Here is a 23,830-nt window from a genome sequence, read left to right as displayed (position 1 = left end):
CCTTTCTTTGAAGGTTAGCGGTACAAGGCTGGCGGATGAGCAAATTTCTGTATCCTCGAGGAAAGCCGTACATCTCGAAAGTGCCGGTAACACGTTCTGACAGTTGCAGCAGCGGTTCGTGAACTTGGCCACACAGATTCATTCTATTCCTTAACATGTCAGTCACTATTTTTGCAGCCAACTACTGCACACGTCTTCAATCCACATGATTCAACCCAGAATGATTGGAGCACAGTGTGTTAGCGAAAACTCAGTTGCATTTCCGACAGCTGATCGCACAGAAGCAAGGTAGAAGCGGTAATGGTTTCGTATTCGTGCGCGGTCGCTGAGGAGACGTATGGCGCGCCGCCGTGAGCGCCATCTCGTTTCTCTAAAACAAACTGCTCCGCGAAAAGGGTCAATTGGAGAAAGTGTGGCGGAAGTCACGTGCTGTTTCTCGCAAAGGAGCACTGGGACGGGGAGTCTGCATGAAACGGGCCTCCATGCTTGCATATAATTTGATTCCTACATTATACCGTGTGGTAAGCAATGAAAGGAAGAAAAAAAAATTGCAATGGCTTCATCTTGAGCTATGCATTTTAGTTGCTCTTCTCGTTTCACATGAAAGTTAATGGATCTAAATGAATGCTACATTCCAGCTCATCTGAAGGTCAGAGCATGCTGGGCAAGCCACTCATCTGGCGAGGATTTACACAAGATTACCATTTTGTTTTTGGGTTTCAAGAGGTATGAAGGCCAAGAAGTGAGAGGGCGAGGGGGGGGGGGGTAAGAACATTATCATGTCTGTCGAAAATGAGAAAACAAGATTAAAAAAAATTGAAAAAAAAAAACTCGGCAAGCAAATGCAGAAATTTGAAAGCGGTGCTGAATAAAGCCTGTATTATGATGAAGATGGAATTACCAACATTATGTCGATTACCGCGCGAAAGATTCATCGCACGTTTGCTGGTACCACAGGTGGTCTTCTGCTCACATTCTGCAGTTATTCTGCGTACTTGTGAGCCATTTGCACTCGAAGTCTATTCACGAATGCGATGGCTCTTGGCGCGTAGATCTTCCGGCTCTGTAACGATTCTCTCGGTGCCAGGAGCCACGAAGCGCGGTTCGCGACAGACAAAGGCTGCAATATAAATGCAGCACAACAAAACTTGGAACGCGGAAGATAACTGAAAAACAATGACGTCAGATAGACGATACGAATTAATAAAATCAGCACACTTGGGGCGATTCATCCAGTCCTGAACTCATATGCTGCGCCCGCAAGCAGCGGGCTTTCACGGCCTACACCACCATTTTCTCAAGGACTACTTCTCTCGCGATGCACAAAACATAATCTTCGCCCGCTATAGCGCTGTCCTAATATTGGCCTCCTAAATAAATTCACACACGCCCCCCAATCTCGAAGTCTGTGTTGCGCACAGACCCTCGCACAAATCGCCAAGTTCCAAAACTGCGTGACAGCACAGGTGTGGTTAGCGTGCACGGCCCCCGAATTGCCCCATGCCGCAGTGCTTTATTATGTTTTTCACCGTATGGCTCAGGCGAAGCTGCGGCATCCTGAGGGAAACAGCACGCAGAAAGGACGGCCGGTAGGATAGGGGAAACAATCTTTCTAGCTTTTATTTGCCGTCGCAGTAAAATAATCTCATAGAATAAATACTGATAAAGTGCTCATATATACAATGCCCAATTCCGACAGACGTAAGCAAAACAGTGGGGCCGTTCTGCTGAGTTTATTATTATTATTATTATTATTATTATTATTATTATTATTATTATTATTATTATTATTATTATTATTATTATTATTATTATTATTATTATTTTACCTCGAAAATAAACACGGCGTTCCATGTTGATTTTCACGGTACATCTTTCTGTGATGTCGCTGATCGGTGCCTTTGCTTTGTTGGTGATCATTTCGCGGAGACCAAATGTGGTTAGTTCTTCCGGCGCCAGGATCACTACAAGAAGCTGTCGCTGTTTGCTGTAGACGGCTGCTCTTTTCACTTGGTTCTTAATGTAAGATAAACAACAAAGAAAACATATGATTTCTTACAATAGGTAATAAGATGAAATGGGAGAAAATGAAGTGAGCCTCAATGCAGAGCGCTTCAGTGAAAAAAGAAAAAAAAGAAGAAAAAGAAAAGGGTTTATAGCGAGGTAGGATGGGGTGTGGGAGTGGGCTTCAAAAAAAGCGTTGAAAAGCTCTTACTGTTTTGTGTTTAACTACATTTGATGACCTTGGATCTGACACCATGGCAAGTGAAGAAAATGCCGATGTGAGTCAAATAAACGACATTCTTGTTCGAGTCGCTGTCTCTGTGTGATGATGGGCATGGGACAAGAGAGAACAAACGCTTAATTATAAACCGGAAGTGCTGGGATTTTTTACTTCGCCATTCCTTCCCCAAGACCTCGAAGAATATTTCAGCTGAAACTGCCTACAACCTAAGATAATCGAAAACGTCTTGGCTGCGGAATGCGCGGTGGGGTTAATTGCAGCAGCAGCTTGCGTTGCGGACCGCTTTCCCTTTCAGCATTTCGCCTCCCTTACCACTCTTCCAGTGTAGGGTAGCAAACCGGATGTTTGTCTTCCGGTTAGCCTCTCTGTCTTTCTTATCCCATTTCTCTATCTCTCCATGTTGCGCTGCGTGTAGAACGGCAGAACCCGCGTTCTCAAGTTTACACACAAGTCGTCTTGCTCAGTCTGTCAGTCAAAGGCTGCTCAGGCTGCTCAGTCAAAAAAACGAAAAAAAAAAGTGCTTGTGCTTGTGCGGTGTGTATGGGGGTGGGGAGAAGGGAAGCGGGGCTTGCTATCTTTCTTCCGAACGGATTCCACTGTGCCGAGTGGAATCCGCTTAGCGAAGGACACATTCCATTGTAATCCGTCTGTTCTCGTTAAGCGCCGTGCGAACTTTGGAGCTATCGAAAGCGACCACGCAAGTAAATTGACCTTTCTAGAGCGCCCGGTTTCTTCTGTGGACCTCGTAGGTGGCGATGTTCGCAACGTGGAAACAACAGAAGCGTCTTCTAAGTAGTTTTCCATCGCCCCGTAGAAGCAGGTCACGCTTCCGCGCTTTTGTGCGCCGTTTGGCCCGATGCAGTCGCAATCGAAACCTTCGAAGCGCCCGCTGCCATATCGCATTTCTTGCGCGGTGCCTGCTGCAGACAGAAACATTATTACTCTAAAACCGTGCAGCACAGGGGAATCTATAGACCTTGCCATTAGCTGGGTTTGGCCAAGTGCGCAACGTCTTTGGTGCGCATGAAGTGTGCTCAATCTTAGGAGCAGTTCTTGTTGGTGACTCATAGCTATTAGACCAGAAGCGCAAATGAAGACATGCACAGATAGCAGAAGCTCGTCCTGTACACGTCGCTTCTGTATATCTTAATTGGTACCCTTCGTCTAATAGTTAATCACAATAATCACAATAACTTTTTTTAATCCTGCGTCAAAGAGTTCGTTCTTATCTCGGCAGAACACACACACACACACACACACACACACACACACACACACACACACACACACACACACACACACACACACACACACACACACACACGCACACGCACACGCACACACGCACACGCACACGCACACGCACACGCACACGCACACACACACACAGTGTGCGTTCATCGAGCGTCCGTGATGCTAAACGCTTATCGTTGGCAATTGGGCCAAAATGCGAGGATCGCCATTGCTGGCTCAGTAGCTGCGTGTTCTGCTGCGTAGAATGATGCTGCAGGTTCGACTCCCTGTCCCGACGACCGCATTTCTAGAGGTGCAGAACGCAGTAACATCCGTTTAACTCAGTCTCAGGTGCACGCTTAAGAAGCATGGGTGGTCCAAATTCACTTTTATTATTTTACTGAGCAAGGAATTGCATGCGTGGTGGAGCCTCCGGTTGAACCACACTAATAAAAATCTGTGCTGTGCCCTACAATATTTCCTTCGCAGCGTACTTCCCGGGATAACTGTATGTATCGTCTATACATAAGCTACATACATATCCCAGGGCCAGCTTTCTTACGTTCTAGCGTACTCCTGAATCAGAACACCTGTTGCTAGGTGACACCAGATTGGGATACCACCATAGTGCATGGTTTTAGCCGGACCGAGATCAATATATGATATGCAGTGCGTTAACGTCCTCGAAGACGATGGCATTGCTCCGCCGCATCCCGGTTTGCGAAGTGCACGGCATAGTATAGCCTTATCGGGGAAACGCTTGGCAAGATCTTTATGAGCTCAGTTGCTCAAAAGCCTTTTTCTACGGCACGCTTGCACTGCCCGACAGCCTGAGGTCGCTGAAATCCACCATCCGAAGGTCAAGCATAAAGTATTTTGCATGCTAATGGTCCTTTGTTTTCGTACAGGGGTGGTAGACGTAACGCACTCCATGCAGTGGCTGAAGTTGGCCTCAGGTATATTGGAGTGGGGGCTACCGGAAGTCGATTACGCGGGCGATGTCTTGGCAACAACGCGCTTCTGAAAGTCGTGTAAGCGTAGCAAAGTAGCTGTATGGAAACATTGCAGAGGCTGCAGCAACGATGTAGTACACTCTTACAATATTTTTAACCAGAACGCACGAGCATCGACCGCACAGCATGTCAGCGCCTTATAACGACGAGAAGCAGCGATATAGGCAACAGTATGTACAAGCGCACAAAGGCAAGGCGTGCTCACTCCTGAAGCAAACGACGTTGCAGATGGCATTCGAACTGGAAATAGCTTTTCGTGCTTGGGGATACATTATTATTATTATTATTATTATTATTATTATTATTATTATTATTATTATTATTATTATTATTATTATTATTATTATTATTATTATTATTATTATTATTATTATTATTTGATTTCAAAACATATACACAGGAAAGGGAAAGGAGGAGCAAGGCTGGCAACTGCCACCGGAAGGGGGGAAAAAAGCAATGATGTACATACGGTGAGAGAGCGATATACTACGGGAGAGGTAAGTTGGATGCTAGCTGACGGACAGCTGGTGAATACTACGTTACTCCGCGAAAGACAGAGCTATACGATAACCGAATTGAACAGGTATCAGTCCTCGCACAAGTGGGCAACGCTAGCTTTGGCCGAGATTAATATGTGACAGCTAAGGGCTGGAAGATCGATTTGCTGCGTCCGTCCGCCCTTTCCTTTAGTGTCGTCATGGCGTCATCGTCAGTTCGTTGTCACGTCGTTTACACGTGTCAGCCGAAAGCCGGCGCCACCTACACAGCCCATGAAACACGAACTCCATAGCCAGACCTGCAGCCGAAGAAAGACCCTCCTCGAAGGCTCGGATCACAAGAGTTTGCTATACCAAGATTACTAGGGGGAACTATGGGGCCGTGATTGTTCATCTACCATAGAAATCGTGGTTAGTGCGTGTATTTGATCATTCTTCGCGCTTGTGGCTTCAAACGTTCCTGTGACGGTCAATCACTCATAGTTTCTAAACACAGCACGTCAATTACTCTCTGCGCACACGCATAAGCGTTGTGAATTGTTATACTTACTGCACAATATTCTGTTGAAAATGATCAATTCGCCAAGCGACAAAAAAGCGTATCGAAGCTAGAAAGACAAAGTTTAGGCAAATGTACAGCCCACCATTCCGACGTTGGCTTAACTAGCATACCTGAAATTCCCATAGACACTAGCGCCATATTTACCTCTTGTGATTCTTTTTGGAAACTGTATGGTTCGTATGTGAGTCTGAGTCTAGCAGCAGTACCTACGTGATGCAATAAACAAGTTCCCGTAGATCGGACTCCCCGAACTTACTTAGGGCCCCAGCCAACAATATAAATCACAGTGTCCACGTCGTCAGGCTATTTCCCTATCCTTAGCTCACTGGCAGCGCAAGAGATGTCCGTGTTTCACACACGTACGGAGTGTATGACTAGTATACACATGCCGACCCAATTTTTAAGTGTGTACCTTCTATTTTTAGCAAGTATAATGGGCGCGATTCACAAATATACTGCATTCAGAGGAGAATAAACTTTATTTGTAGAAATGAGCCGAAAGGTCCGAGTTGGGCAGCGTACCTATAGTCCAGGATGCCGTTGGCCTGAGCCGATAGCTTGGCCCTGCTCTTCAGACAATTCTGGTCTTCAGGGCTCGGGCTTGTCAGCTGGGCCTCCCCACTGCTCGACGGTTGGTCCGGTGAAGTGTGGTGTCAATGGGTTGTGCCCACACTCCCATATCACGTGGTAGAGGGTATTGGGCGCTAGAGCAGAAGGCGCACTTGTAAGTGTAGCTTGTATAGGATACATGGCGTGCAGCAGGGTGCCGTGCGGGAATGTGCCAGTTTCCGGAACATCATCGCCCCTTCTGTGGTCAGCTTGGGATGCGGGGGTGGCTAGGTCCTCCTACCCAATCTGTAGTGGCTCAGGATGTCGGTATATCTTTTGGGGAGGAGGAGGGAGGAGGAGGAGGAGGAGAGAAAGAGAAGGCAGGGATGTTAACCAGAAATGCGTCTGGTTGGCTACCCTACTCTGGGGGACGGGAAAGAGGGAATAGAAAGATGAGATAGAGGGAGGAGGGGGGAGAGGAAGGAAGGACACGGCTGAGCTCGCGCACGCACGCGGAGGGCCTGAGCAATTCAAAGGCGTTCACATAGGCCAGTCGTCCTCAAGAAAGACAACAGTGCCTTCACAGCTTTGTGGGCCGACGAGCGATGGGGACGGTCTTCAAGGAGCACCTGCACGGACAATGGTCGATCGTCAAGTCGTCGCAATGCGTTCGACAAAGTTTGTCTTTCCGACTGAAATCAATCGCAGTGACATAATAAATGTTCTATGTTCTCTTCGCTGCCGCAGACGTCACACGTAGCACTTTCGGTCATTCCAATCAAAGCACAGTACGCCTTCGTGAAAGCCACTCCCAACCACAGCCGGTATAGAAGCGATGCCTCACGTCGGTGAATCCCGGGTGGAGGTCGGAGTTGGAGCGAAGGGTTCAGTTCGTGTAGCCTGGTGCGCCTTATGTTTGGGGTGTTCCACTCTGTTAAAGAGAGCTTGCGCGCCAGGTGACGAAGCTGCCTTCCAGTGTCTGTCCTGGAAAAAGGAATGGGAACGCTGTGTTGTTCTTGATGTGACTCTCGGGCAGCTTTGTCAGCGAGATCGTTTCCACTAATCCCGCAATGGCCAGGTAGCCATTGGAAAATAATTTCGTAGCCTTTCTGTTTGACGTCATGGTGAAGTTTGACAATTTCGTACGTCAGTTGTTCGTGAGCTCCACGTCGGCGAACTGCCTGCATACTTTGTAAAGCCGGTCTCGAGCCGGAAAACACGGGAGACTATCGTGTAGGTCTACCGGATCTCGTTAACCCAGTGGGATAGCCCGGAAAATGTGATTACCCGCCAGGGACTCATGTCCCGGGGCCCAGACAATGTATAAATCTTGAAAATTGTCCTGTTTCTCGAGTATGCTCTGGGCTTGTTTGGAAATGCGGTCCTTTTGGTAATGTCTGCATTATGTTTGTGAGTGCGCGATGACTGTGATGTGCTCTCTCTCTCTCTCGCTTGCTCGTCGTGACCGCCAGGGCTATCGCCGTTTCTTCCGCAGAGTTGACGTCTGGAGTGTTCACCAAGGCCGCTGCTACCTCTTCTCCCTAGCCATTGATCACTCTGACAGCGTGGGCCGCTCTGTTCTTGTACTTTGACGCGTCAGTGTATCTGACTTCTCCTCTTCTTGGTTCTTTGCAGGCTTTACGTAGAGCTTGTACTCTCGCTTGCCTCCTTTCTCTGTTGTATTGCGGGTGCATGTTTCTCGGGATGCGAGCCACCTTGATCTTCTCCCTCAGGGGTAGAGGGACCCGCTGTTTTCTGGGTTCATGTTCGATTGGTTAGCCCAGTCTTCATAGCGTGTCCCTTCCCGTGCTGGTGAGCTTGCCTCGCTCTATCTGACTTGTGTGGACCTTTGCTAGTTCCTTCCTAGTATTGTGGATGCCCAGGCTGAGTAGCTTCTCCGTCGACGGCGCCGGGGGAAGCCCCAGTGTCCAGCTTGTAGGTCTTTCGTTTGAGAGTGTTCAGCTTGTCCTTCTCGATCGCTGTTTTTGAGACCCAGGTTCGGGGCGCCGTAAGTGACTCTGCTGATTATCAGGGCTTGTATTAATTTGATCGTAAGCTGCTCCTTCAGGCCGTGCTTTCTGTTAATCACTTTTCGCACCAGGTGCGCGACTTGAGTAACTGTGTCTTTCAGCTTTTTAACGGCGGCGAGATTGGCACCGTCCTTCTGGAAGGTGATTGCCAGGATACGGAGTTCTGCCAAAAAGGGTTCTGGAACTTTGGTGGGACATTGCACCTTTTTGTCAACTGTACTTTATCTTTGATTTATTCATCGCCGAACTTCGAGAAGTGCTGAACATAGCACGTACGGCTGTTCGCCCACCTTCATTATGTTTAGAGCGTAGCTCTTAATGGCCCGTTCCTGTGGCGAGCGTCGGCGGCGTAACCAAGCAAACGAGCGCAACAGCGAAGGATGAAAAGCGTCGTGCCGACGATCGCTACGAGATGGCTCCAGAGTACCGCCAGTCGTCTCTTCCCTTTATCTTTCTACGGTCACTGCGTTTCATCGGCTAGCAAATGTTAAACCCTCGACGCACGACCTGCTTGTATGCATCATAAGTTTCTCGAATGTTATCGATAGTTCTTTCCGTTGGCTGTTGTCACGAAAGCTTTTTCTAATCCGATTTTATGCGCGACGCGAATGGTGTAGTGCTTTCTGGAGGCCACGCGGGAACCAGCGATTACTCTGGAACCTTCGACGAGTCATGCATAAAAGTCGAGGCGCTTGACCCGCAGATCAGATTTTCGACGATCGCCGACTCTACTCGCCACTATCATTGTGCTTGAGTGTTACTTGTTTTGCAACGCTTCGCTCCGTCTGCAACGTGCCGCACGAGAAAGATTGTCCGCGCCAGCCAATAAATCGCGAAATGAAAACATGTACAGAGCTGCGCTAGAATTTCGCATTAGGGAGTATCGTATTAATCGGGGAATTTTTTCAAGCGAAGCTTGTATGCGCGAACCTGCGCCGGCAATGTAACGCTAAAAAAAACCAGCTGCTCTCAGAGCTGCACTGGTGGCTCGTGCTCGGCACGCGCTCGTACAAATGCTCCCGCGTTCGTCGTCGTCGTCTGCTTCCGCAGCTGGCTGCGTTGCCGGTCTAGTACACTCTAGTTGCCGCTAATGATTCCAGTGTAGCATTTCACTTCTCTTCTGTCGTCGTAATAGGGAGGCCGCGTTTTCAGGGGTATGAGCCATTGCTTAAGGGCGATATTAGTCATTCATCGTCTTGCGTAACAGGACAGTTTTAATTTTGAAGAAATTTCATGGAAATCCATCCAGAATGAACGCGCTCGGGAAAGGGCTCGCCGTCGACGTGCCGATTCTAACGTGAGGGCTTCCGAAACCCAGGCGAAACGTCAGCGAAGAGCCACGGACCCCGAGTTGAGGGAGCACGATGTTGAGGCCAAACGTCAGCGTCGTTTAGCCCTCCAGGAACCCGACAACGGTGGTGTACGCCTCTGAAACGCTAGCGCCAACTTCCCCGGTGCGACTGCCAGGTTTCAACGCGAGTTTCTCAACAGGAACTTCGAAGCCAGCTGCTGTGCGTGTGACCGGTTGTGGTGCGAGCACAACGTGGTACTCGTCAGTGCAAATCGTCCCGAGGAACATCGAAGAAACACACGACAAGCTTCGCTTAGCCTCATCTCCTCGGCAGGGGAGGGGCTACTAATTTTTTCTCATGCTGACCTTTGTTGGTGTGTTTAAGAAAAGAATAGCGTAAATGATGAATGGATGACATTTCACATATAATGCATCTTTATAGCGTTACCTGCCTATGTGTATGCTAGAGGTGTTTGCTTGTTTATCTCTATTTCGGCAAAATACTTTTTTGCTGGATACAGAGACTGTTGCAGATATAAAAAGAGAATAAGGATCCCGTCAACATTACTATTCATTCCGGTCCATTTGTTGCCGCCGCCAGAGATGATGATGCTCGTGTCTTCTTATTCAATAAAATATTGAACAATGTTACAGTAAATAGGGATAAATAAGAGCAATTTTATATTTCATGAAGATTCTTTATAAAAAAGATATGATTTTTGCATGCTTTTATTACAAAATGAAAAAGAAATGGAAGGAAATAGGAAACAACAAGGACCATGCATATTCCTTCTGCCAAAGGAGATAAGCTATGTGATAAAAGTTAGATAACCCACATTGGAGAACTAAAGGCAGGCCCCACCTGTTGATAGTTAAGATAATTCCAACAAAAAGATCACCGAACAAATCATTCAACAGGATTCTAATGCGAAACCGACTGTCCTGGGAGAAGAGGCCAGTAGTATGTTGAATATTTCAACCACCATTGAATCAAATGCTGAATGCTTCAGTATCGCATGCCTGCATGCATCGTAAAATATCATTTTAATATGTATAAAATAACATAGTAGTATCGGTCGCGCCTCGGAAAGCAATACCAATGCCGTTCGGCGTTACCTGCTGAAGTAATGTGTCACACACTTGAAGAGTAAAAACATCTTCATAAGAAATAATAATTGACACTACAATGCTAATTTTGCATTCAGAAGGCTAAGCGGGCATCCAAATGTTTTGTTTGTCTCTCTGGAGTTTCATAATGTAGCACATATCATTGAGAACATGAATCGGGTTTTGCTCCCCCATAAAAGCCAAGCGTACTTTATCAAGTATACCACCGAACCATTCGAAAAAAAAATTTCATAAAAAAAATAAAGCGCGATTGATGAACATTTCACCATGCAGTTACACTGTGAGGTTATAGGGTGCGGCTAAGTTCATCGATCAACAATCCAAGACCACCAAGGGAGCGCACCAACTTTTTATTCACAGAACCACTGCCTCGTCAGACCACAGTTGCAGTACAGCGCTCGTGTTTGTTAACAAACACGCAGAGTGAACTCACTCTGCGTTACGTCCTTGTTTCGAAGTGCGCTGCCACATTCCATCGCCATACCATTGAGTAGCACTTGTCACACTGGCTTCATGTCTTCATCACTTCACTCATCCTGCGGGAGAAAAAAACAAACAGGAGGGTATGATTAATGAAAAGCAACGTATAAAATTCGAACGGAGGCACAATCTACTACAGTGATATCATTAGTGTAACAAAGCTAGGTATGTGACACGCTTTTCGCTGCAAAGTGCTTCACTTGTTTCCAATCAATCAATTAATCAATCAATCAATCAATCAATCAATCAATCAATCAATCAATCAATCAATCAATCAATCAATCAATCAATCAATTCTAACACTAACATTCAGGAAGATACTGGTACCATTGTAGAGACATATACAGTAAGGACACCAAGAATAAATTTCACTCAGCATGAAAGCAATATCTTCGTTCATTATCATGCTTTGCTAGTCTCAGCTCTCAGATATACTAGTCATTGACTGAGTTGATCTGCAAACTATACTGGTATCTGAGAGCTATGAGGTTACGTATTTATATAATGTCCGAGTATTGCCTTTGCGACATGTGGCTCTTCATGTGCTGCTAGACGTGTCATAGCTGTATTGACTGGACTTCCTGCAGAAGGTAATGAGAACGCGGATATCGATTGCCCAAAGAAAGGTGCGGGATGCACGACGAGAGCCTTCAGAATGAAGGAACATCGAGTCTCGAGTACAGCTTTCTAAATGTCAATCCCGGATCTTTTGGGCGGCATACGGGTGAGTGGAGTTTTTATTTTTTGTATTTTTATACGATAGCTGCTGAGGGTTTTTGATGCAGCTTTCGTAACGTACTATCACGCTCAATATTAGCTGCAACACGCGAGCCGTGGCCGCAGCTGGCGAAAATAAAAAAGTGGAGAGGGTGCCGGCCAATCCCGAAATGCACATACCCCCGGTGTTTACGCTGTCTGCTTTCTTCGCGGAGCAATAATACAGAGCCTGCAGAGCAGCCCGTAAGTACTTAGCCCTTAGCGCAGCGCGCTTCTTCATGGCGCACGCTGCCCTAGCTCCGAAAATTTCTTTTTTTTTATAGCGAAAGCTCTACTACGCCATGTCTCGCAAGGTCATTCATCGCGTCGCAGTGACCTTGAGCCGCCGGAGCGCGTGTGGCAAGTGTGACGTCATGCCACGTGATCCGCTGCGGAGAGGCGTCGCAGCTGTGGTACCACGTGACTAGGCGAATGTTTAACGGCTGCTTCGCCGGCGCTTGGTCGCTCAGTCTCACCATGGATGGCGTGCCGGCTGGGCCGTCTGTGCGTGCGCTTCAGCGTAAGCGGCAGGCTGAATCGAATCAGGCTACAGCACGGCAGTTTCGTGCCACACGCCCAAATTACGGCTGGCTTAAACTGCGGAAGAAGACGACGACGCTCGAGCCAATTCTGATGATGATAATTTCGTGGCACACGCACAAATTGCGGCTGGCTTAAACAGCTTCGCGTTAAAGAACTGTTTCTTTCCGTGTCCGGGGATCCGTGTCCGTGACGTGCAGTAGACGTGCCATCGTATTTGTCGGCCATTCTTGTAAGATTGTTGTCAAAAGTTCCATCATGGCTGCCTTTGGTGGGACGTAACAGGTTTTTTTTTTTACTAACCCTTTAGGTGCATGTGAGAAAAGAGGAAAAAAGAAAAGAGAAAAACTTGTCGTCGGCCGCGGGAGCCAAAAAGCCATCGGTGGCAAGTTCTCTTTTCTCTCAAATTTAACGATCCAATTCTCCAGCAAATCAAAGAGACTTGCAGGACATCTAAAAGACCGAGCATAACATCATCCCACGGGTGGAATGAGGGCCAGGGACACGCGGGCTGATTCGGCAACGAAACAGCCCGCATGACAGCAACGGAGTGCTCTGTCATTTCTCTGCCGTCATGGGAGCAAAAAGCGACCCCAAGCTAACACTCAAGGCTATCAAAGCGAAGAACAGGGAAAGCTTGCGCAGGAGTGCCCCTGTCAACAAACAACCTCTGACCAAACAGCTTAGCAGTGTGAACGAGGTACTTATGCACGAGCTACGAACAGGAGCAACCCTTAAAAGGTGGTTGCGGCTAAATTTACGGACTAAACATGACATGAAAACAGCAGCGACAGCGTCAAGAAGACCCAGCAACAACCAAGGTAACCTGCTTTAGACGTCACAGTGGCACGGCAGACCTAAACGTCTCTTCGAGTTTTGCACAGGTCTAAAGCCAGTACGAGAGGATACGGGGGACGGCACTAAAACCCCGGTTGGATTTCTGAGCGTACAGTACCGCTAAGAAATACCTTACTGCTTTCTGGCCTTGAACAAATGGACGCGGATATAATGCCAATCTTTTAACGTCTTCCCCTATACATGAAGTACTGGTTCACGGCTTCTGCTGCTTGTATGCAGCATAAGCTATGTTAGATGGTGTAAACTACATATAAAGTGAAATTCTAGCAGCCGCAGTCGCGACAATACCTAGTATAAAATCTGAGCACCGTAGCTTAGAAAATTGATTTTTCTTTATGATTTTTTTTGGCTTCTTTGCGTTTTCTTTTTGGCTTCTTTGTATACACATCAAGCCACTCCGTTTCCTTGGTTCTTATCTTATGTAAGTGCGCTGTTTTCCATGTATGTAATCTCCAGTGTGATTACGCTCATCTCAATTGGCACGTTAGGCAAGCGGTTGGGAAAATCTATCAAACTTTCATTAAAGGTCTCTATCGCTTTAATAAGATAACTGTTCACGAGAAAAATCACAGCGGCGATTTGAAAGCTTGTCTATCTTTATAGCGTCATAACCAAGGTTGAATTACTTTCTGTTCCAACCATTTCTGTTCCGGCTGCTTTTCTGGTACCGAGAAAATCGGCGACTGCGCAACATACCGTCCAAGCACGCATGAAGGCAGTAGCGTGTTGAATTTGGACTGGTTAATACATTGAGGAACTCGATGGTAAGATCGCTAAGGAACAGTACCAATACAAGAGCGCCGTGTTTGTCAAATCTTGTCTTGGTTCTGTTTTTTTAGTGCGGTTGCTTTCAAGTTAAGCATGAAGGCATCACCAAGCCACAGGCGATTACTCACCGACGACATAGTGCACTGGGTAGGCAGCGGCGAGCGGTGCGTGTACCCGGTGAGCGTAAGTATGCGAGACGGCGGCCGGTGCGGCCAGCACTGCGGGCGCCGCAGCAACGACGGGCACGGCAAACAAGTGTACGGCACCGCCGTGTACCAGCGCGATGCAAGACGCAGCCACCACCAGGAACAGCAACGAGGCCTTCTGCGAGGTGGAGGCATGAAGCATACGTCAGTATAGGGAAGTTCCCGGGTCACCCAAATAAACCATGTCTCGCAAGTGCTTGCAATGTTTTCAGACAGCCAAACAGGTTTAAAAACAAAAGCGGGCTTCAGCGATATACCAGCTATGGATTTATTCACGGCGACAATAGCAAGTACTCATAGCGGACAACGCCATCTTCTGAACAACTGTCGTTGTTGTTGTGGTCCTGAGTGTTTGTGTGTAAGGTAATTCCGGATTGCCAAGCAAACATTTCTGTCGCTGAACCCAAAAATAGAGCCTCTGAAAGAACTGCTTCTTAACCATGGGCATAACGTCGTCTTCGTCAGCTATACAGTATTGGCCTTTTCTACCTCCATAGATATTCGGAAATTTATGCTTCATATTAAATTCACCCATTTCTTAGCCAATCCCCCATAGTGGGTAGGAGCCACAGACAACAACGACAACAACGACAACAACAACAACGACAGCAACAACGATGACGACTACAGTACTAAATGGCTTTCGTTAATTCCCTTGTTTTTATACACCGAATATAACCACCCTATTCATGGCCAGTCCCCCACTGTGGATGTGCGCCACAACCATTCAGGTCAACAACCACCGCCTCCGAAGTAGACGCACAGACACCGCTAACTTCAGAGCCTGCGTGGCGCGCAAAAACACGCAGAAATCACCAAGTGCCATAGCTGACCGGATACTATTATTATACGCTGGCATTTGCTTACCAGTGCATGTGTGTTCTGAGTGCCAAAGTTCTGAGTGCACCTCCATCGCCGCGTTTCACTGGGGTCGAAATGCAAGAACGCTCGTCAACTTAGATATAGGTGCACGTTAAAAGATCTCCAGGTGACCAAAATTAATCCAGAGTCTCCCAATACGGCGTGCTTCATAATCATGTTGTAGTTTTGGAACGTAACACACTAGAGCTCCACTAATTAATTAATTACTTAGGCATTATTTGGCTTACCCCAGGCGTTTTGCGGTAAGGAGGCAGGTAGGTTCATGTCTCACCTCGTTTCGGGCCTCTTGAACGAAACGAAAATTCAGGTGTCCGATATGGCGAGATGGAACCTCTGGCTGAAACCACAGCAGCCCTATGCCCTAACCATTTACATAGCTTCGATAGCTTTTTTTTTTACGCCCATCATCGATTAGGCCACGATCTCGCGCACATTTCCCACGTGCCAATCACCGCTCTTTGAGACGACTGACACGCGTTCGTCACGTCACACAGCACGAGAGAGAGCCCACGCGCGCACTGACCAGTTTTTATCTCTACAGTGCGCCACGAACGGGAACGTGCAGACCCACGCTTTCCCAGACATTTCCTCGTTGCCGATAACGTTACGCAGACGCTGCGCGACATTGCACCGCTTTCGGGATCGGTCCAAGTCGTAACAAAAAAGGTTGTGAACGATAATAAAGCTTCAGTGGCGATTTAGCGGTAAGTCCGAGAGAAACGTCGCGCAGCTTTGAGCTCCCGCATCATCCACAATTTAAGCCGCGTGCACCCCATTGCAAAGTATTGTTCGGGAGCTCACTCGACACACGTCCCGGCTCTTCGAGGAGCTAAGTGCAACTGACGATGATCGAGCCCCTCCGTTTCCTTTCTTCTCGCTCATTGTAGCGAGGTTCCTATATCTGACTGCCTTGATACCATTAGGTGGCACACGAAGGTCTATATTAGCCGTGTGCCTGCTCTCTTAAGCCCACGTGTTACGTGACGCCGTCGGTTAAAAAAGTATGTTCCACATCCGCCCGACATGGCTCTGAGTGGCACTGGCTAACACTCCCAGGGCCAAATCATCTTATAGTGCACAATAATACCCAAGATAGTGGATGGATTGATGGCAATCGCTGTAGCAAAATTGGTAGTGCAGGACCCTTAATAAAAGTTTTTACCAACCGACCAACCAACCAATCGCACGCGGAATGCGAGAGATGGGGGCTCGGTCCGCACCGGCGACAACTGAACTTTTCGTCGACTTTCATTTCGCTTTTCTGTATTATTTTCTACCTTTCAATCTTATATATATATATATATATATATATATATATATATATATATATATATATATATATATATATATACAGGGTGTTGTCTAGCTGCACCAATTTTTTAATTAGCCTGTGGCAGTTAGCACACTGCTAACCTGTGACCTAAATTATTCAATGAGGTGACCATGCCTTCTACGAGAAAGCAAAATGCTTAATTGAATAATTGACATAATTATGCTCATTGCCATTTAATTATTTACTTTACGGCACATATTTCCATCTATTAATTGTAGCCGGTGACTTCGCAAGGCATATCCACCTAGAACGAGTTCTCAGAACTCCACCAGTTTCGAGACATTAATTTTCGAAGTGTCTGACAAAATGCATTGCCGTTCCCGTTACTTCTGTGATTCAATGAATAAAACAGTGCTTTCTTAAAGAATAAGTGGAACAGTACATTTTTACCGCAACTTTGACGGCGCATATTTCGAAACCAGTGCTACCCTCAGAATTCGTTCCAAGCGGATATGCCTTGCAAACTCACTAGCTATAAATTCGTTGATTCGAAATATATGCCGTAAAGTGAATAATTAAATGGTTAATTAGCCTAATTATGTTAAAAATTTACTTAAGAATTTTGATTTCTTGCCGAAGTAATGGCTGTTCAATAACTGCTTGTTCAATAAAAAAAGAATAGCAACATGAACTTTTTTACCGTAGCGTGAATCATACGTTTACGACAGGAAAAAGAGGCAACACGGCACATAGCCGTGGTTGTGCTGCCTCTTAGTTACCCTGTCTGTAATTTCAGGCTGTACGCTACAGTACAATTATGAACTGCCTAATTCAGAGGAAACCATTGTTGAAGGTATTTTAATTGCTTCACACCAGAAATATCAAAGTAGCAGTTTTCCTCTATTTAACTGCCGCCGAATAATGCTAGACTGCGTTTGCGTACACCTTCACAAACGGGCCGCGTCGAGTCAAGCCGTATACAGTCAAGGCGCGTCAGCTCAACTCGATACAATTCTGGTTCAGCCCGACCACGAGCGTTTACAAGGCCATACATTTCACTGCGACAGCTGCATTTTCTCTTTAGGCTTCTGCGCGAACACGGCTAAACAAGTCCAGTCAGCACTGCAGCTTCAAAGGGAGGACTGGGCAAGAGAACCAATGCTTTAAAAGTCAAGAGTATACTGTCTAAAATAAGCACATCTATTTTGACGTAACCTAATCAAACCTAAGTCAACCTAACCTAGCATAGCCTATAGCCCCGCCTCACCTAACGTTACCTAACCAAACCTAAAGCAACTAACCCCATATCCACCTAAGCCTTCCTTTGTCTATAATTTTTGGCCACGCGCGGAGAATCGACAAGTCGATCAGAAATTTTTCAAATAAGTGATGAAATCTTTCTTGAGTCTTGTATGCTAGTCGCGCAAGTCAGTTGCCTTATAGAAGGACAAGTGTACCTGCGCGTGCCGTCATGATGCGACTAGTTACATCAGTTTCTACCATGAGCTCCAAGCATACTTACCATTTTAACTGGAGCTCCGCTTCCGTATAGGTTTCCCCGCTGAAAGTAAGATTGATGGGCAAACTAGTTACCGTTCCTGCTTCCAAAGTTGCAGTAGTGCCCGTGACAAGTGGTTTGCAAAGCGTTCGCTCGGAGCGGCCGTTCTTATACGTGCGGATGAGCGTCTTGAGAACGTGAGAGAAGGCTGGTCTCGGCCTCCCACCCCCGCACGATATTTTAGGCTGGTCTTCGGTCGATTCGGAAACAAGCGGTGGAGAAGGGTGCCGTCGACGGCGCTCCGAAGAGCTTCCACGACACATCCGGAGGTCACGGTTTCTCGCCCATCGGGGTCTGACGGAGCGGCGTTCGCTGTAGTAAAAGAAAGAAGCGAGACTCTTTCAGCAGCGATCGCACTCTTGTGATACCAAGACACGACTGTTCGAGGCTCGTAGCTGTGGTGACAGAACGCTGCATCACGAAGGGCGCCCCAACGGCAGCGGCACTCCTTGAGCCCCGTCTGTCATAAGAGCATCCTCTGTCGCGACGGCGCACCGTTTTTTTTTTTTTTTTCCACGGCTCATATCCGCGTTTGTTTTCGTCTTCGTCGACGACCTGTTGACGCGCATGCGAGATTATGAACCGAGCTCTCTCTCTCCCAACAAGATCTCGATGTCATCTACGGACGTCACTCTATCGTCACCCGCCGCAGTGGCTTAGCGGCTGTGTGTTGCGCTGCTAAGCCCGAGGTCGCGGGATCAAATCCCGGCCGCGGCGGCCGCGTTTCGATGGGGGCGAAATCCAAGAGCACCTGTGTCCCGCGCATTGGGGGCACGCTAAAGATCGCCAGGTGGTCAAAATTTAATCCGGAGTCCCCCACTACGGCGTGCCTCATGATCACATCGTGGCTATGGCCACGCACAACCCCACAATTCAAATTCACTCTATCGTCCTTATTAACTCTCCTCCGTCTTATGTCGCAGAGGGCCACAGAGACACTGCTGCACTTTTTCAACACGACTGATGATTAACTGCAGGTAGAACGCCATTTTACGTGCGTGCGAATCACTTGAACATCATCCCTTTGTTCTCATCCTTTCTTTTGCTTCCCGCTACACCATCTCCCCATTGTAGGGTGGCGAGCCACGTGCAACCTGGTTCACCTCCCTTCCTTTCCGTTCATTTTCTTTCCCTCTCTCTCCTGCTTTTAACTTTGTCCAGAGTTTTTCTTTTTCTTAGAATCACCCGACGAATGCACATATCGCAGGATGTCTACTACGTGTTTTAGTAGAAATTAAAGAAAAAAATGCTATACAAAGCGCGGTAGGTATTAGCACGAGATCCTTCATGGAAATTTTTTGTGGCCTCGAGCAGGATATGTTGGCTGATAAAAAACTAATTAGATACATAAACAAATCTAATGCGTAAATATGTTTATTCTGTAATTAGTAACCTTCAACCGCACGTGACTCCTGTTTGCATACAAAAGCGGTAGACCAGCCGTGGCTTAACGATTTCGATGACTGTACATTGAACTCTGTGTAATGGGTCAACTATCCCACCTGGCGGGACGATGTAAAGAGAGCATAAAATAATAAGTAACAAGAACTGGTCGAGTTGAAATATGTTCACGATCCGTCAGCGCACCAACTAGACGAAGACGAAAAAGAACAGACGATCACAGCGTCGGCTATCGTCTCTTGTTCGTCTTCGTCTAGTTGCGCTGACAGATCATGAAAATAATAAGGTTGCACGAATATTAGAAACTTTCAAATAACGAATCGAACTCTTCCCTTTGTTTAATTCGTTCCTCGAATCAAACTTGACTATTCGATGAGGTCCCCGGGGAATGAATTAATAGCCACTAATTTTTCGAATAGCTTCCGTATAATCTACGTCGTCGACTGTGCACGACCAAACATGAAATTGAAGCAGAAGTGCGGTAACTTTCTTTCTATCAACAGTGGGCATCACCATGGACAGCATGCTGCGCTTTTCGTAGCGCCACACTTATTAGAACTAAACACGAACACTCTCAAGAAAAGGTTGTTTAGATACGCCATTCGGCAGTGGGTATTGTTCTGGTACTGTTTATAGATACAGAACATATTTCCTTCAATTGGATGAATATAGATACGTTTCATTGCAACGTGCTTTATACAATAGTGGCACCATCTGCCACGACCATTCGACCACTGTTATGACAATCTTGAGGAGTTTGTTGTAATTTTAGTTCCAGTTTGTGTTCACAGCTATACAAAGATTCACGAGTGTTTTCCTTTATCCTTTGTTGATTGTAGGCTTACGATGCATTTCTCTTACGTATATTTAGAAATACTGAAGTACTGCATTTAATCTTGGTCTTATCTGTTAATGTGACACCTTAGTTGTAAAGTTTGTCTGCAACAAGAGTGTGACTCGCCGCATTGTTGTCAACTCCATATTGTCGAAAGGTTACGGTTCCCTCAAGTCGTTCCTGTGGCTTTATTTTCCTAACCTCCTCCATTCTTTATGAAAGGAAGAAAGAAAGAAAGAAAGAAAGAGAAAAAGAAAGAAAGAGAGAGAGAGAGAGAAAGAAAGAAAGAAGAAAAAAGAAAGAAAGAAAGAAATTAAAAAATAGCGAGAGAAAAAGCGCTTTTTTGTTTCGCTCTGCCATTGCCAAAGATAGCACGCACTTATGAACTGGTCATGATGCTATATATACAGATAATTATTGGCCAACACGGCTGCCTTTCTATACTCTATATAGTGATGCATGACCACGTCCGCTTTGAAGAGCCCTGAGTTTGCGTACCAACTGCTCAGTTAACTCTTCTTAAGAGGAAGCTTTAGCTTCGGGGCTCCTATCAAAATACATGGAAAATGATATACTGTGTTTTTTTGGGGGCAACCACTGGACCAAATTTGACGAGGTCTGTTGCATTTAAAAGCAAAAAGTTCAAAACTAGCGACTGTTAATTGCTGGCGAAGTTTGATTTAACAGTCATTTTTTTCGATAAAAATTGCTGAAAATTGCAAATTTTCAGAGAACGAAAATATAAAGTTTACAACTCTGTAACTCAGCGATGAAAAATGATATCTCAATTCTGTAAATTACATCTAAATAGTACATCTAAAGTGGACAATATTGATGTATTATGCATGGCTCTCAAATAGACCTCTTTTCTGTGAGTAGGACTACTGCTGAACCCTTGTAAACAATGTCACAAATTCACGCAAGATATAAATTTATATATAAAATTTGTCCGTTTTAGATGCCCTAACGGATGCAGTTTACAAAACTGCTGTATCGTTTCTTGATGCAGAGGTACAAATTTGTAAACTTCCTGCTTCTTTATCTTTCAATGTTACCAACTTTTGAATATTTCTTATAAAAAATTGAGGCCATAAATTGAAAAGTTTATCCAGCAGTCACAAGAATTTAATTTTCTCTCTCAAATGCAACACATTTAATTAAAATCGGCCCAATGGTTATCTCAGAAAAGCGCTTCAGCAGTTTACATCTATTTTAATAGGTGGCATTTGAGTTGGGCCTGAGCTAATTAGCTTCCTCTTAATGCTTACTTTGGCATTTAATAAAGTATGCTTTATAATGTGGAGTTTAATGATAGAAACTCTTGTGTCAGAATGTGAACATTGTTCGATATTAATGGTGAGAAGGCTGCACATTACTAGCAAGATGACGTAATAGTTCAGCGGAAACCCGCTAGGTGGAGATAAGTAATTAAAGCGAAAATGAGACATCCACCCAAATGCAGCAATTGCTACAAAGGAAACCCATACGGGTTCCTCGAAAGAAAGCCTCGCAGTTGAAGAAAAATTCGTCTTGGTCCGGGACTCGAACACGGGACCACCGCCTTTCCGGGGCAGCCGCTCTACCATCTGAGCTAACCAGGCGGCTAGCAGATGGCAGGGCGAAGTCGAATTTGTCAACAATTCGAAGCAAAGGCAAGTGTTTGACGTAATAGTTCAGCGGAAACCCGCTACAAAGGAAACCCGTATGGGTTTCCTTTGTAGCAATTGCTGCATTTGGGTGGATGTCTCATTTTCCCTTTAATTACTAGCAATATATCCGAAAAATATTTGACAGTCGATTCAACTCGCTTCTGGTACTATTCGATTTGATTCGAGCGCTCAGGAAGAATAATCGGAAAGCAGAAAAAAGGAAAGAGACCAGTGCAAGTAGTACCGTATGTTCACAGGTTATCTCCTAATCTGAAGAAAGTGGCCAGCAGGCGCCAAGTCAACGTAGTACGTGTTTCTCGCTCCCTGCAAACTTTCGAAGCTGTGCAAGGCAACGAAAAATCAGAAACGACAGCAATGCACCACGAATCACGAAACAAAATTCACCAAACACACCTCTGACGTCGTTTACGAGATACCGTTATGTTGCGGAAGATGGTACATCGAACAAGCCGGGCTATGTTTTAGCGGTAGAGCCAGGCAGCATAAAAACAATGTAAAAACAATCAGGCACGGGAGCCATTTAGCGGCGCATTGTAACAAATGCGCATGTACTCCAGTGTTCAGTGACATTAAGTTTCCGAAGCAGACAAAAAAGGAAAAAAAAAAGAAAAAGAAATTGGAGAAGTGTACTGCATCTCTAAAGCAGAAGATAAAGCAGCAGCGCCACTCAGCCTAACAAAAATAGAGGTAGTTTTTCAAGATAAGCACCTGTACTTGCAGACCTGTCTCGTGCCCTTCAACTTTATGGTCCTTGTTGATGTTTTTCACATAATATATGAAGCTGGTGGTTCCTTCAATAAATTTTTAGGTTGGCAGTTCAGCGCTCGTCCTGTTGTTTGTTTTCGGTTACTGTCCTCACTTCGCGCTGCATCAAGTACATTGATTTTGTATTCGACTCGGCCTCAAAAGCTTTCTTCTTCTTCTTCTTCTTCTTCTTCTTCTTCTTCTTCTTCTTCTTCTTCTTCTTCTTCTTCTTCTTCTTCTTATTATTATTATTATTATTATTATTATTATTATTATTATTTCAAATAATAAAATAAAATAATGCTCCCCAGCCTGTGTGTAATGGGACAGCAGTTCACTAATTCGATTACTACGCGTGGCCATATATTTGCCATATATTTGCTCATTTTACCGACTGGTCGGATGCGGTGAAGACGCACCTGCCTTGAGCGCTGACTGGCTTTAATAAGCGCCATTGCGATATCTTCCATAGCAAGCAAATAGTATATTTTGTTAGTCGACTGATTGTTGCGTAAAACCAGCTTGAAAAAAAAAAAAACGACTGTAAAACGGTTACGGGTGCGGAATAACGTTACGTGAAGATTATCAAAACCATGTCGCGAGTCTTCGTCATTCGAGGAGAAAAAGAAAAGGTATAAGGAAACTTATTTCTCGATGACATGCGAAAACTGAAAAATCAGCAGGCTTCACCGATTCCTTCCGCTCTGTGTGCATCAACGTTTGCGCGCAATATTTTCAGTACGCGGGAGACAGCCAGGACTGCAGCCGTGACTGTGCTGCACGCCAGGGCAACTCGGCAGCATATATAGGCGACTTGCTCAATTTCTGGAAACCACCTGTATAGTGTTACGTTGCGGATACATCTTTCTATGTGACTTCCGCAACGTAACAATATACTGGATTGGATTCATTATGATGACGCAGAACTGCGGAAGAGCTCGCTGCCGAGACTAGCAATACCAGTTGCTGTTGTTGATGATGATAACGATTATGTTGATGATCACGACGACGACGACGACGACGACGCTTTTGATTCTGCTCGCGAAAAATTGAACTTCGTCGCATCTGCCCTCACCACAACGTCTGCAGATGAGGAGCTTGCAGTAGTACGCGAAGAAACGCTACGACGTACAATATTCGAAACTCGGCGTTTGTACACCTGGCGTATCGGTTAATTGTTAAAAGACCACTAAAAAGAGAGAGAGAAAGGAAAAATGACACTAAAATATATTATTAGGATACACTGTATAATAAACTGAGCTTTTTAAATAGCACAGCTGCTATTCCTGGCAGAGGACGCTTGGTAGGCCA

At 45.8% G+C, this 23,830-nt stretch overlaps 1 protein-coding gene across 1 annotated transcript; it reads right to left on the bottom strand.

Annotated features, from left to right (window-relative positions):
• Nucleotides 1-10,922: 10,922 nt before the first annotated feature.
• On the bottom strand, nucleotides 10,923-14,316 carry LOC125939737 (uncharacterized). The gene is made up of 2 exons (XM_049655113.1): nucleotides 14,079-14,316; nucleotides 10,923-11,084 (listed from the first exon to the last, which is right to left on the bottom strand). Exons 1-2 carry the CDS (start codon nucleotides 14,296-14,298, stop codon nucleotides 11,080-11,082), a joined length of 225 nt encoding a protein of 74 aa, XP_049511070.1. The 5' UTR covers nucleotides 14,299-14,316; the 3' UTR covers nucleotides 10,923-11,079.
• Nucleotides 14,317-23,830: the final 9,514 nt, after the last annotated feature.

Source organism: Dermacentor silvarum, chromosome 8 (genome assembly GCF_013339745.2).
Source record: "Dermacentor silvarum isolate Dsil-2018 chromosome 8, BIME_Dsil_1.4, whole genome shotgun sequence".
NCBI lineage: Eukaryota > Metazoa > Arthropoda > Arachnida > Ixodida > Ixodidae > Dermacentor > Dermacentor silvarum.
The sequence above is the reverse complement of the archived record's forward strand: the minus strand, read 5'-3'. Positions and strand labels throughout refer to the sequence as shown.